The 14733-nt window shown below is 36.6% G+C and overlaps 1 protein-coding gene across 4 annotated transcripts in view; it reads left to right on the top strand.

The window, feature by feature from the left end:
- ZCCHC2 (zinc finger CCHC-type containing 2) overlaps nt 1-14733 on the top strand; it is a 46430-nt gene that overhangs the window by 19567 nt on the left and 12130 nt on the right. For 2 of the 4 annotated variants that reach the window (XM_082280021.1, XM_082280020.1), the window contains exons 4-8: nt 1331-1402; nt 4652-4764; nt 6681-6775; nt 11297-11380; nt 13232-13289. In XM_082280021.1, coding sequence (XP_082136147.1) covers nt 1331-1402; nt 4652-4764; nt 6681-6775; nt 11297-11380; nt 13232-13289 — 422 coding nt within the window. The remainder of the gene's footprint in view (nt 1-1330; nt 1403-4651; nt 4765-6680; nt 6776-11296; nt 11381-13231; nt 13290-14733) is intronic. The other 2 variants (XM_082280023.1, XM_082280022.1) reach the window with 1 other exon arrangement.

Genomic DNA, 14733 nt, shown 5'->3' with positions numbered 1-14733 from the left:
ACTTTTCCTTTGTTGAGGACAGTAATATGTGGAATGTAGCCTTCAAAGCCTTTAAGGTTAACCTGCTCAAATATTTCAACCATGTCATGGATTTTTTTCCCAAATAGTCTATGAAGTGAGTATGAGGGTAAAATACAATAGTAGATAGGAAAAGTTTGTACAGAATGCCTATAAGGATTATCACTATTTAAAGTCAAAAAACTGTTCTAAAGATTCAGCATGTAGACATATTTGACAGTGGTTTTGAATTTCTTTGTTAAAGGGGGAGTGTGGAGATATTCTGGGAAGTATTTCAGTTATCTTGAAACTCCAACTCAGTTCTTTTAGGAAAGAGTTTCCTTTCCTCATCTGTGCAGGTATATAGTGTGCTCTTCACTGCAGATAATTTTGTGCTTGTCCAGACACTGCTTTTTTAAGGTTGTAACAGCAATTGCAGTCATGGCTTCCTATCTGAGGGCAGCGAGGGTAGTTGGCATTTCTGGGGACTAAGCTGAAGGCAGTTGGTGGTTGACATTACTCTGTCAACTCTTGGGAGTAAATGAATGTTTATTGTTGTAATGTCCACTCCCGTGACTCAGAATCTTCCTATGTAACTAGTTGGGATCTTTGGCCCAGAAGTGGGCTTAAAGCCGGGCAACACTCATCTAACCAAGCTTACTTATTTTTTACTCAAAACATGCATGTGAAGGTGCTGTTGTACTACTTGCATGTCGTGTCAGAACAATAAGCTACTGAAATTTTATTCAGGCATATGCCAAAATGGTGTCTGATGCTTGAGTGCCTTCTTTAGTAACTTGCAGTACTTTTTTTTACTTGTAGCCTACAACAACTTCTGTATGACTGTGTAAGATTTTAATCTGAGGCAGATAAAGTTATTTTATAGGTAATATAAACAGAGATTTTTTTGTTTTGTTTTATATTGACTCCGGTCATGGCAGTGAGAGCTCAATCCAGTATATCTGGCCTACAGTCCTTTTCTCTGGTACCTGTTTTTTATGGTTAATTATTTCTATTTGATCGAAGTCCTATAATTACAGAGCCTTCTACCTGGCTTCTTTCTGAGTCAGTTAATCTTCAGGGACTTTATTGTATTTCCCTGAATATGTTCATGCTCCCTTTAGCCACAAATAACATGAAGGTGATCCGAAAATATACACTCAAAATTAGTATGTCTTTGAAAAAGTACAGCCTTATCCATGTTTTGCCTGGTGTTTGCTTATTTGCAAGTTTTAACTCTGATATTGTCAAATTTATGGAATTGTTCTGACAAGCTAATTTCTATGATATTTGTAAAAATAAACTTTCCTCATTCTTTTTTCCTTTGTTCTAGGTAACTTGGTCTGATTTTTCGGTAACGTGTGTAACAAAAACACACCAGGAGCTTCAGGAATTCCTGCTAAAAGTATGTCATCAAATATAAAAGTAGTGTTTACACATCAGGTTTATAACTTCAGAAGTAGTCTAGGAGAGCTGTGATTTCTGGGACGTAATTATAGTAACATTAGTAATTATAGAAACAAAAGCATGCTAACAGGTTTTTGTACTTCACAATTGTATTAACCATTTAAATTACGTACATTGTGATGGAGGATCTTGACAGAAGAAGCAGCCCTGCAGAATGTCTGGGGAGTTTCCCAGGAGGGGATTGTTTGTCTCATCTGAAATGGCGCTTAGAGTTTTAATTGAACTACTGTAGAACTACCAGATGAGTTTTTAATACTCCCCACAGAGCTCATGTATAGTTACAACCACTGGTTGTTTGCTTGTGTTCCTGTTAGAAGAAGGACCTTAAAGAGTACCATTTGTTGTTTTTAATTAGTGAGACACACCCATAAGCATAATAGTTTTTAATTTAACTGTTGTATTCTTCAGTAGAACAAAGGCAGGCCCATTCATTATAACAAGGAGTTAAACTTGAGGAGAGTCTTGCAACTATATGTGCATGTGTGTCCATGTTTAAAAAAACTAAAAGTTCTCTCAGTTGTTTTCCTCCGTGCTCCAAGCAGGGATTACATTTCTGTGCGTAGGCCACATGCAGACCCCATCGGTGTGATGACTTCGAACTGTGTGTTCATTGCCACTGTCTAATATTTTGGGTTCCACCTATTCTGAGAAATTATTCTATATTTAAACTCTTCCCTGTTCAGGGCAGTAATGAGAGATCTGTCTTGGACATGTTTTATGGCATCTGGTGTTCTTAACTGCGGTGTTAATTGTGAGCAGAAAGCCAGTCACCGTACAAAGGTCATTGTCTTGTTCACTGTATAAGTTATCAACATTGTTTTCTGTCATTGCAGTAATCTGCAGTGGTTAATACAACTGCTTTTATCTAGTTGCATGTCTAGTTCTAAGAGTTCTCAGAACTTGATTTGTGAGGATTTGCATTATGGATGCCATGTCTGATTGCAGGTGGGTTATCCCACAGAATAGGGTACATGCATCTGCACCTGAAGAGAACCCTAAAAGCAGCACTTCATACAGGATTCTGTGCAGTTCTGGGATGAGCATTTAGAGGCATGCATCCTGTCTTTCCTGCTTGTGTAAGATAGACATCAGTTTCTGAAATTAACCTCCTAGAACCTAGTTGCTTCCAGGAGGAGCCAGGAAAAAAGACATGATCCAGAGTGTTGCGGAGTTCACTGATGTAGGGTGTTCCATGTGCTGGCTTGACTGTTCCAGCAGTGTCTAGGAGATGGCAGAACAAGAGGGAAACAACCACAAGCAGCTATGAGCTTCCTGAGGTGTTCTGTGGAAAATGTGCACAGCTGAAAAATGTATTTGGTTTGTGTTGGTTTGATAGCCATAAGTATAGAAGTAAGAGAGAATTGTTAAATAAAGCAGGATAGAACTTACAACTTGCTTTAAAAAACATGAAGTATGAATGTCTACTTCATATGCCCTTGCATTTTGGCTTTTCGTTGTTCTTGTTCCAGTCTGCATGGCATTGTCAACTAGTACGCTCAGTTTCCTAGGTACAGAAAAGAATGGTCAAAATATTTGATGGAAAATTCCAATGCTGCATGTGATAGAAATAAGGTAATGATAAAAATTGTTTCAGAGTAGAAGCATTGGTGGGAAAACTAAGGTAGTAAATGGGATAACTTGGATGCTTTATATTAAAGACTGGCTCCTCTTAGGTGATAAGCATGAAAAATTCTTTACAAGTAGGAAATTACCCATGTATGTGGAAGGACTAATGAGCTTGTAAGTAACAAGGCTATCTCATTACCTTAAGCTAAGCACCTAATTTTGGGTTTGTATAACTGAATCTTTACCTACAGAAGGAATTGTATTCCTTTTAATGGAAATTCTAAAGACAAAAAGTTAACTGTCCAGAGACAAATCTACATATGAAATACTAGGATAGGAGATTTGCTCATTCCCACACTTCTGCGGTAACTTTTTGGTACCTTTTGGCTAACACTGACTAATTCTTCAGTTAGAGTTCCTCAGTAATGCACATTAAAGCCAAAGGGTCTGTTAACAACAGGTGCTTTCAGCCCTTCGTGATTTTATATCTAAGACATTTCAGGTGCTGTAGCACTGTAGTAACATAATACTAACAGCACCTGCCTGTCCAGACTCCAGACGTTCCTTTTGTGTATGTTACCAAGAAATTACCTGCATCAGACACAGCATCCCTCTGTTAGTAGCACTTCTTTCAGGGAAAGGATTGCTTAGCACTGGGCTGTTGTACCAGTAGCAGGATGCATTATCCAACTGGCACTCTGGTTCAGGTGTATTCCAGATATACAAGAGGAAGATGCTGCTCTAGTGTAAATTACTTAGTGCTGTTGATCATAACTGGTGGCAGATATTAACCACGTTAGCAATAGTTCTGCACTTTAGTAAAAAAAAGCATTTTTGTGGTGGCAGTTTGCTCTTAATTGCCCCATATTAAAATAATAGTAATAATAAAAAAGTAGATTTCATCAGCTTTGATGTACTTAAGTACAATATTTGGAAGTTGTAAATGTAAAAAAACTTTGTTCTGGGGAATAGTCTTTATTTAAAACATGCTCTTTAGTAGCAAGAATTTTACCTTCTGAACTAGAACATCAGACCTCACTTTGTAGTGCTGACATTGGAAACAGTTATAATGAATTTTGCTAAGAAGTTTCAGTGTTAATAGCAACTGGGAAGGGACTTGCTATTGATTAATCTCAGTGTTGCCTGCTGAAGTCTAGTGTATTAAATAACTGAAACAGCTTCTTTTCCACTCCTGTTTCTTTAAAATAGTTTAATCTGCTAAGTGATGATAGTGAGTACAGTGCATTCAGTCCTGCCTGGTTATTTTTTTCATGTCATTTTCAGAATGCATTTCTATGTGTGAAAGATTTAAAGAAAAAAGAGAAAAAAAGGCTGTAAACTATCCTGGAAAAGAGCATACTGTTGGTAGATTTCCAAATGTAATTCTTTCAAATAGAACTTTAAACAGTTTTATGCCTGGATTTGCTGTGAGGATTTACAGCAAAGTGTTTCTCTTGCAAAACTGGATGATGTTGATTTGTTGTACCTTTGGTCTGTAAATTACATCACTCAAACTGGAAGAATTGAGTTTCTTGATACCAAAAGGTATAAAGACTCATAGTGAACAAATATAGTCTTTAAAATGTCAACTACTCATTTTTCGCATTAACCTTTTTCTCAGCTCCCAAAGGAACTGTCTTCTGAAGCATTTGACAAGACTATTTTAAGAGCACTAAATCAGGGTTTTCAGAAGAGGGAAGAACGAAGGCATGCTGATCTTGAGCCCATAATCAGGTAAATGTTTTGGCAAATAGCCTGAAGTGCATCGCTGGAAAAGTGATTCAAGTCAAGCTTGATGACTCCTATGGACAGTGGAAATTCTGCTACCTAAACCCAATTTGCAAAGAAAGTGGGAAAGCAGTGATGAAATAGATACTCTTGACTCTTCTAGAGTTTCTTTAAATTCAGACTTCTATTAAACTTAGTAGAATTACTTCTTTGGAAGTAATTGTACAATTATGAAAATATTTGTCCTAAGCAGCATTACATAGCAATGATTGGCACTTCTGGAAGGATATTACCTTCTTTACACAAGGGTATATTTAGAAATACTCGAAACAGTAACTCAGAGCACATATGTTCTACTTTTTATGACAGGATAGAGTGAGAGACAGAACAGAATTTAAAAGGATAAACAGTAATAGTGAAGAATGTATATAAAATTAAAAGTAGCTCATGTATTTGTAAGAAAATGGCCCATACCTCATCACCTGCTATTTAGTGATGAGAGAGCTTGGTTGGATGTGGGACAAGTTGGTCAAATTCTGTAGCTCAGAGCAGTAATACGTGTTTGGGTTTGCTTACTTATTCTTCTTGTTTGGTACAGATATCTGTGTTTGTCCTTTTCAGTCAGGATTGTTCAACCTTGTTGAAGACAAGTTGAATTATTCATCATGTTAGGCAGTGTCTCTTGAGTTGGGGTAGTTGAAAACTCAGGTGCTGGTTTTCAGACTCCTGCTCATAATGTTCTGTTGGTTCCAGCATTTTGTCCTAATATTCTAATTAATGACATTGTGAAGCCACTCTGAGCCTCAACCACCCCCTTACCAATTTTTAAATAAATTTTGATCTGTAATATTTGTCTGTCTTTATTGGCTTGATTGTCAAGCCAAGATTAATCTGTGTGAACAATTTTTGGCTAATAAGCATAGTGGTTTTAAATCAATAAACCTATTAAGCAGAGGTTGACTGAAGGGAATGTACTGTGATACAGAAGAGTTGTGAAGTCTCACTGCACAGTAACTACAAACCCAAGAGACTTGCTTTGAAGATAACCTCTGAACATACCCAACTGTGTTAGAGTAAGCAACTGTAATTACAATTTGCAAGTTGTATTGTGACTATACAGGAGTGCTACATGAATAATTAAAGATAATAGCATTACTATATTCAAATTCCATTTTCTTTCAGTGTCAGTTTTAGCATAAATATGTACTTATTTTGGGGTTTCAGTATGTGCTCAATTGCCAAAAATTGCTTTCCCCTGCCCCTCCTCCAAAGAAATAGAACTGAGTAGTGCCTCCTGGCAAGTAATATCTGAAACCTTGGTGTGTGGGAAGTGAAAACCATTCATTGTTGGCCTATTTTCTTATTTGAAGCTAATAGAATTTGTCACTGACCTCTTGGTAACCAACTCTGACCAGTGCAGAGCAATATTGAGAATCCCACCCTTTGTTCTTGGAGATAATGATGAAATTCAAATACTGACATTATAGGTGAATTCAACTTTGTATTTAACCATACAAGTGTGTTTAAGAAAGAGATGCATTGTTTTGGGAAAGTAAATGTGTTCTCAGTTAAAAAAAAAAAAACTTAAAAGATAAAGTCCAGTGCTTTTGGACTCAGTCCAAACTCCTCTCTGATAAAATGTTACATGGGGCCAAAGTGTCTGAATTGGGATGACTCAAAAGCACCTACCTTTTTTTTAAAAAATCATCATACCAGTTTTCTATACTGGCTGTACTCTAAGCTTACACTAGCATTTCACAGCAAAGTTCAAAAGTAGCTTTTAACATTGCTTATGCTGAATGTGCAGTTTGAAAGGTTTGGACTTCTTGAGAACTGCCTGTTTTGCTTTTAAATGTAGTAAATTTTTGTGTTCTTCCTATGATTGTGTTACTTAGTTTAACAAACTCTCACTTAAATTTCAGGCAGCTATTTTCAAATACATCAGAAGCTTTTCTGCAGAATCAGAGAGTATACAACTTCTTCCAATCAATTTCATCAGAATCTTTGCACACTCACAGTAAGAAATATCCTAATACTGTTTTACATAATGAAAAGTATAAAAAGCTAGTTTTGCTGTTGTGCTTAAGTACAGTTTTATAACTTCGTGTTCATGTGTTATATTCCACTGGTTTATTTGAACTCCTGGTCAATGAATAGTTTCTTGAGCAGATACCCATGCTTTTGACAGTGGGAACATGCTATGTAGCATCAGCTTGTGTTCTTTTCTTTCTTTCCTTCTTTCTTTCTTTCCTTCTTTCTTTCTTTCCTTCTTTCTTTCTTTCTTTCCTTCTTTCTTTCTTTCCTTCTTTCTTTCTTTCCTTCTTTCTTTCTTTCCTTCTTTCTTTCTTTCCTTCTTTCTTTCTTTCCTTCTTTCTTTCTTTCCTTCTTTCTTTCTTTCCTTCTTTCTTTCTTTCCTTCTTTCTTTCTTTCCTTCTTTCTTTCTTTCCTTCTTTCTTTCTTTCCTTCTTTCTTTCTTTCCTTCTTTCTTTCTTTCCTTCTTTCTTTCTTTCCTTCTTTCTTTCTTTCCTTCTTTCTTTCTTTCCTTCTTTCTTTCTTTCCTTCTTTCTTTCTTTCCTTCTTTCTTTCTTTCCTTCTTTCTTTCTTTCCTTCTTTCTTTCTTTCCTTCTTTCTTTCTTTCCTTCTTTCTTTCTTTCCTTCTTTCTTTCTTTCCTTCTTTCTTTCTTTCCTTCTTTCTTTCTTTCCTTCTTTCTTTCTTTCCTTCTTTCTTTCTTTCCTTCTTTCTTTCTTTCCTTCTTTCTTTCTTTCCTTCTTTCTTTCTTTCCTTCTTTCTTTCTTTCCTTCTTTCTTTCTTTCCTTCTTTCTTTCTTTCCTTCTTTCTTTCTTTCCTTCTTTCTTTCTTTCCTTCTTTCTTTCTTTCCTTCTTTCTTTCTTTCCTTCTTTCTTTCTTTCCTTCTTTCTTTCTTTCCTTCTTTCTTTCTTTCCTTCTTTCTTTCTTTCCTTCTTTCTTTCTTTCCTTCTTTCTTTCTTTCCTTCTTTCTTTCTTTCCTTCTTTCTTTCTTTCCTTCTTTCTTTCTTTCCTTCTTTCTTTCTTTCCTTCTTTCTTTCTTTCCTTCTTTCTTTCTTTCCTTCTTTCTTTCTTTCCTTCTTTCTTTCTTTCCTTCTTTCTTTCTTTCCTTCTTTCTTTCTTTCCTTCTTTCTTTCTTTCCTTCTTTCTTTCTTTCCTTCTTTCTTTCTTTCCTTCTTTCTTTCTTTCCTTCTTTCTTTCTTTCCTTCTTTCTTTCTTTCCTTCTTTCTTTCTTTCTTTCCTTCTTTCTTTCTTTCCTTCTTTCTTTCTTTCCTTCTTTCTTTCTTTCCTTCTTTCTTTCTTTCCTTCTTTCTTTCTTTCCTTCTTTCTTTCTTTCCTTCTTTCTCTCTCCCCCCCTCTCTCTTTCTCTCTTCTCTGTACCATCATGCTCTTCAAATAGGCTATTATGAATTGAGTATGTTCAACAGTTTAGCACTTCTTCCTTTCACAAAATCTTAAATTTTGGAACAAGAAGTTTGAACTGACCCACAAAATCACATCTGTTTTTTATTTGTTTTCTTTTGTAGATTAAGCATCTGTCTTTATATTAAACTAAGATTTGTTTTGAGTACATAAATGATGAGATGGCCCTAATTTCAGAACATACAGAATTATGTTCCAGCATTTGCATTGCAGAGATTTCTTTGGTGGTCCTCTTAACCTTACTTGTGTATTACAAATCGTTTGTGCGACCAAAGCTTGGCTTCTCTATATGGATGCCTTTAGGATGTGATCTTTGTTTCCACTGAATCTTTTCTTCTATCAGTGCATGTACACCATGACAGTTGAGGCACTGGCTGTGAGGCCACTGCCTCAGAAGTTGTTGAAGATCTTAGTAAAGGAATTGAATTGATTGGAGGTTCCAAACGGACTGCTCGTATTTGGGGAAAAAATAGAGGAATGACAGCTGACTTCAGTTTGAAATGATGTGTGTGGTCTGTGACAGGTATATTTTTTCCATGAATGTGACCTACAGCTTCTACCCTGACCACAGTGTTTCCTATGAGATAGAAACACTGTGGTTAGGGTAGAAGCTGTAGGTCATTTTGTAACATTTTTTAGTAACACTTAGTCCATTCTTACATGGCAGTTTTGTGAAAATGTTAAACTAGTACCAATCAGGGTGATTGTGGAATTGGCTGGAATTTACTGCTGTGAAAATTGACACCTCTGCTGTACTGAAAGGCTGCATGGGGAGGAAAGATTTTCCAAAGTCCAGAAAGATTCATGGGCACACTGGACAGGATGTGCATATTTCAGACTGTAGACTGCATCTAGTTGGAAAGGACTTGCAAATGCATTGTTGTACATGGTGGTAATTTGAAATGGTTTCAGAAAAGAACCCGTGCCAAGTTCCATCAAGATAGAGTTGACTGGGCAGAAATGATTTGCAGGGTGGGTAGATAAGAAGGGTAGAATAGACAAATGTCAATTCTTTTGGAGGTCTTATAGATTACAAAGTGATTGTAAACGTGAGATAACTTTTATAATAATAAATAATTGGATACATGAAAGTTCATGAGGATTTGTCAGATCTAGAATATATGACAGAATGAGGAACTTAATTGTTTAGCAGAGAGGAGGAAGGACTCAAATGGAAGATGATTTAAGTCTTCAAGTACCAAAGAGTTATATTGTAAAGAGGACGATCTGTTTTCTCTGATGGATAAGACAGAAAGCACTAGGCTTAACTTGTTATGAGGAAGATTAGGACCAGGGGCAGGCAAGAACCTGGTGGTTACCAAATAAGTCCAGAGCAGTGCGGCAGGTCTGAGGTCAAGGCAGAAAAACAAGTCAGTAGGTCAGGGTTAAGAACAGGATCAGCAAGGTGCATGTCCAGGCACAGGTGTGCTGGCAGTGCACCGGAGGCAAGGGTCTGAGCTCAAATGCGGCTCCTGAGCCGAAGGATGGAGGCCCTGGATGAGGCATCTGCCAGTTCTTTTCCCAGCAATCACACCCTGAATTGCAAAACTGCCGTGTACCAGATTGGATCTTCACTGTGGGCAGGTGAAGCCCGTGGGAGAGCAGGGAAGAGTTGCAAAGCCCATTGGCATGATTCAGGCCCTGACATTGAGTTAGATGTTAAGAAAACATTGGGTGAAGAGAATTAGCATGAGAAATTTAAGCATAGTTGCTTTTCTTTTGAGAAGGGGGACTGGATGACTTGTCCAGGGTAGCTCACAATCACATTTCCTGTGGTGCAGGCTAATAGAAGCTGTACTGAGACAAAAGTACTCACCCCACCTGTTGCCAAAATCACCTCAGTTAAGTAGCCTGTGAGGGACATTTTTTATTGTTGGTTTCTGTGTTTTTCTAGGTTTCCTGTTTGGGATTCCTGTAATCCTGCTACTTACTGCAAGTTAGTCTGTAGTGGCATGTTTTGCATGTGGTGACAGTGTTGGATAAGGAAGTATATATTCAAGAAAAATCTTATCGTAGTTCTCAAATAGACACATACAGAATTAATTGACAGACAAAGCATTTGTGGCTTAAATTGGTCTTCAGTTGCTGTATAGAGTCAGAGATAAAAATATCTTTTCACAGAAATACAAAGTTGTTTAGCAAAACCTATGTGAAAGTAGATTCTATGTTTGGTGAAAGGTCTTTATATCTTAAATAATAATTGGGATCTCACACTGAATATTCACTAAGCTTAATTATGCTGCTATGGTTCCATTAAGGAGGAAATCAATTAGCTCACTCCTGGTTCATAAATTCAGTTGTTTAGACACTTCTTCAGGTTGGAGTAGACTTTTGATTCCAATATGAGAGCATGATCTCTGGGGATTTAGTATCTTCAATGCAGATGATATTCAGAAGTATCTTTTTATCAATGTTTCAAGCTCCTAAGCAACAGCTTTGAGGTGCTTTTACCTGCACTAACTTGGAACTGTTTCAGAGGGGAAGAGTAGACTTTTAGAGTTAGATTTGTTACCAAACTAAATCCTTTTTCAGAGCATGGCAGTGGTATTTTTGCAACAAAACTGTTAATATTATTCCTATTTATTTTTCATCCTGTCTGGCATAAAGAGGCAAAAATTGTGTGTGAAGACTGTGCTAAGGGCACTAGAAGACTTTAGTCCAAATTAGGTCTCTTTTGGCAGATGAACGATTTGACAATGGAGGAGTATAATTTATTGCAGAAGAATGCCAGTAACTATTGTTGGTCTCCTCCCATTTCCTGTTGTAACACAAAAAGATGATAAAGAAAAATCTTAAATGCAGCATTGTAGGAATATCTCTAATAATTATCACAATCATGACCTTCTGAAATTGTACCATAGCTTTAAAATTATTTTCTACACTATTTTCTTCAAAATAAAAGTATCTCTTGAGAGCCTTTTACTCTTGGAGATTGCCTCCTTCAAAGCAGGCAATGTTCAAATTGCTGCCACGTGCAAACCAGTAAGTTCAGTCTTCCATTTCCCTAGCTTCCAGTTTAGTGCAGGCATTCAGGAACTGTCCAGTTGTTCAAGATCTATAAAGTTACTACGTGAACTTTATTCTCTGCAGGTAACTTACAACCCTCTTTGAAGACGGTTAAGACATCAGAACACTTCAAGGAGGACAGTTCAGAAGCTTCAAGTCAGGAGGAAGGTAGTTTTGTACTCAAAGGTGGTTCTTTGAGATATTTTACCACAGTCAATTCTGGAAATCATACACTTGACTGATTTCTTCATTGGTATAAAGTGGTACAAAATTTGAATGAAATCTGCTATGCGAATGAACAATTTGTGTACGTTCAGCAGTTTCCTTAAGAAGTTGTTCTATAACTCAAGAAGTGGCAGCATTCATAGACAGCTCGAAGGCAGAAGTTCACAGCTGTGTTGAACAACCAGGAATATATACTTTGCAATTTGCTTGAGCCAAGATTATTTATAGACTTCCATGTCTTTTCCTATTTATTCTTCAGTTACCAGGGTTCAGAGTTAAGTGCAGTATTTCAAGGGTTGCAGACTGTTTTACATTAAATATGCCAAATCTGTTTAGCTTCTAGTTTTACACAGAAAGGATGTTCAAGTTTTCCTCTTCTTATTCTTAACCTATGCTGTTTTGATACTGTGGACTGTTAATAATTTTGGGACTGTAGTGAGTATTGATTACAGTCTGAAAGCTGCTGTTTTTCAAATGCCCCAAAAACAGTTCACATGTGGAAGCAGCAGCCTGGTGGCTAGTCAGTAGTTTTATTCTGAAAGGACCAGCAAGCTGGGTTTGCGTTGTTTTTGGAAGCTCCTGCTAGGTGGAAAGGATGGGCAGTGGGACTGATGGGAGAACACGGACCACTGAACACTTATGCTGGCTTTCACATAATGATGGCACTCTTTTTCTCTTTCACATTAATAACGAATAAGAAGTTTGCTGTTGGACTTATGTGCATTCAGTAATCTACATATGCAGTTTGAACAGCTTTTTCTTCTGAAAATAATCATTGCCATATTCTTTAGAGTTCAGAACACACCAAGTAAATTTACAATATATTTGCTCAAATAGTCTTTTATGTACTGTTCTTAAAAATACATTAATCTCTTCACCTGGTGAAACTACAAATGCATTTCAGAACATCTTTTGTGCCATTTTAGTCAAAGTGTTTACCAGAAGTTTAAAAATAATGATTTTTTTTTTCTCAGATTTTTAAACCATAATTTGGACTTAGGTGTAGCATTGAGAGGAGTTCAGGCAAAATCATAGCTACCAAGAATACTAAGATAATCTATAGTTGGAATTAAGGACAGTTGCTTTTGTTAAAATTTAACGGTTCCCTTAAAGAAAAGGGTAGACTGTGTCTGAAAGTTCTTAGTTTTTCTTCATAGATGCTTAGAATGGTTTGGGTTGGAAGGAACCTTAAAGTTCCAAACCACCTGCCACAGGCAGGGAACCTTCCTCTATACTGGGTTGCCTGGAGCCCCATCCAGCCTGGCCTCGAGGCAGTATCTGTTCTTGTCAGATGTAATTTGTAAAGCTTTACTTGAATAGTAAATTTTGAGGTTCAGAATGCAATACTTTAGGTGTCTTCGTTTGCTATTCAGAATGTGTGACATAGTCTTGAGAATAACTTCAGCAGTTCAGAAGAAAGTACAAAATGTTGTATTTTTTCTGACTCATTCCTTTCTTCTCTCTCCATTCTTTCATACTGGTGATACTCAGTCATGCATTCAGTGCTTAGAATTAAATATAGAGGTGAGCAAACATTAACATTGTCATAGTTCCTCTTTCTGTTTCATTCTTCTGTGAAATGGAAGGTAAAGAGTCTTGTTTATATCCTCTGTACACACTGATATGTCTTTTGTGCAACACCTGCTAATTTCAGTACTGTAAATTAAGCCTGGCCTTTTTAATGAAGATGTCTTCTGCTGTGCCCCTGGTAGTGATGGAAAGATGAATTTGTTGGATTGATCTAAAAGATGAAGTGGGAATTGCTGTTGAAATTTTGCTTTGTTTTTTTTCCAGATGTAATGCAACACACAGCAGTTCACAAGAAACATAATGGAAAAAGTCCTGTTGCCAAGTAGGTACTAGGATGTAAGGTGACCATGTTACATGTCTGAACTTCCATTTGTTAGTGCATTGAGAGTATGTGTCCTTCTAGATTAAAACTTGTTTATTGGGTTTTTGTTCTTTTGTGGTTGGGTGTTCTGGTCTTATTTTTATTATTTGGGCAGTTGTAATTAACTTAATCTCTATTAGAAAAATAGTTCAGAAGACCCTATTTCTAAGTCTGTAGGTCTAGGCCATTTGGATATCTTTTCTTTCCCAAATTTTGTGAATCTTCACTATTTGAATTGATGTTTTGATTTGTGTTTATAAGATGAGTAGCATAAATCTGTATGGCATGTATTTTTTCTATGTGCACACACCCCATGCTTATACTGAAAATTTCCAGTGCTGTTGATTTGAGGCTTAAGTGACTTCAAAGAGGACCTTATAGGAGAAGGTAGTCCATTCTTTCCCTTGCTTACTGCCAAATGCACACACGCCTTGCTGGTTTATGGCCTTTGTAAGTGGAAGCAGTTCTTAACCATATTAATGTAGTTTATATGTGCTTTCACATCCCTCAAGTACCTGAGGTGAATTCATTCATCAATGTATTTTGACCAAAAACTTTGGATATGTTTGCACATAGTTGTGCAATAATTCAACTAAATTTAAGAGGAAAAAAATGGATACGGAATTTATTGTGATTTACAATTCTGTTTGGTGTTGATTTATCTGTAAAAGGTATTAATCTTGGGGTGAAAATTTACCTGGAGTTGCAATAATTAGAATATAAACATAGCACAGAACAGTGTTGCTTAAGGTCCACAGATCTTTAACAGATAAAATTCTTGTGAACTCACCGTAAAACAACTTAGTGGTTTGTGTCTGTTTTGGTTTTTAACTGTCTTACTTTCAACTTATATTTCCTCAAGAAGAAAGTGTCATCTTGACAAAATCTGTGATTGTACTGGTGGATATACAGCCGACTATGAAGTTGTCAGAGCCGGATCCAAATTTAGTAGCATAAAGTTATTAATAAAGAAATTGTCTTTTTCTTATTCATTGTATAATGAATTTCACTAAAGCAGACTGTAGTTTAGGATCTGTCTTTCAGGTAGGAAAGAGAGGGTCAGACCTTTCCACAAAGTTCTGTGAAGAAAACTCCTTTAGCTAACTATTATTTTCTGTTTATATAAGAGGAGAAAACATGTTTACTCCTGGACTGCTGGAGGTCTGTTAGTCCTCTCTGGTTTGCATTATGTGTCTGTCTCCTTAAAATCTATACCTGTTGTATGGGTTGTAAAGAAATGGCACTGAATGAAACATTTCTGTTTTAAATATGCATAAAGCTGTTTCGAGTCACAAGCAGTTCATCTCAAAAACCATTGGTACATTGTGCATCTGTCTACCTCTTGTTTTCATTCAGTATTGTAGCCTTACTCTTGAAAAAAGTCCAAAAATTTACTGGTAGGAAT

Source organism: Coloeus monedula, assembly GCF_965178545.1.
Source record: "Coloeus monedula genome assembly, chromosome: 1".
Lineage (NCBI taxonomy): Eukaryota > Metazoa > Chordata > Aves > Passeriformes > Corvidae > Coloeus > Coloeus monedula.
This window is presented reverse-complemented; position numbering and strand designations above follow the sequence as displayed.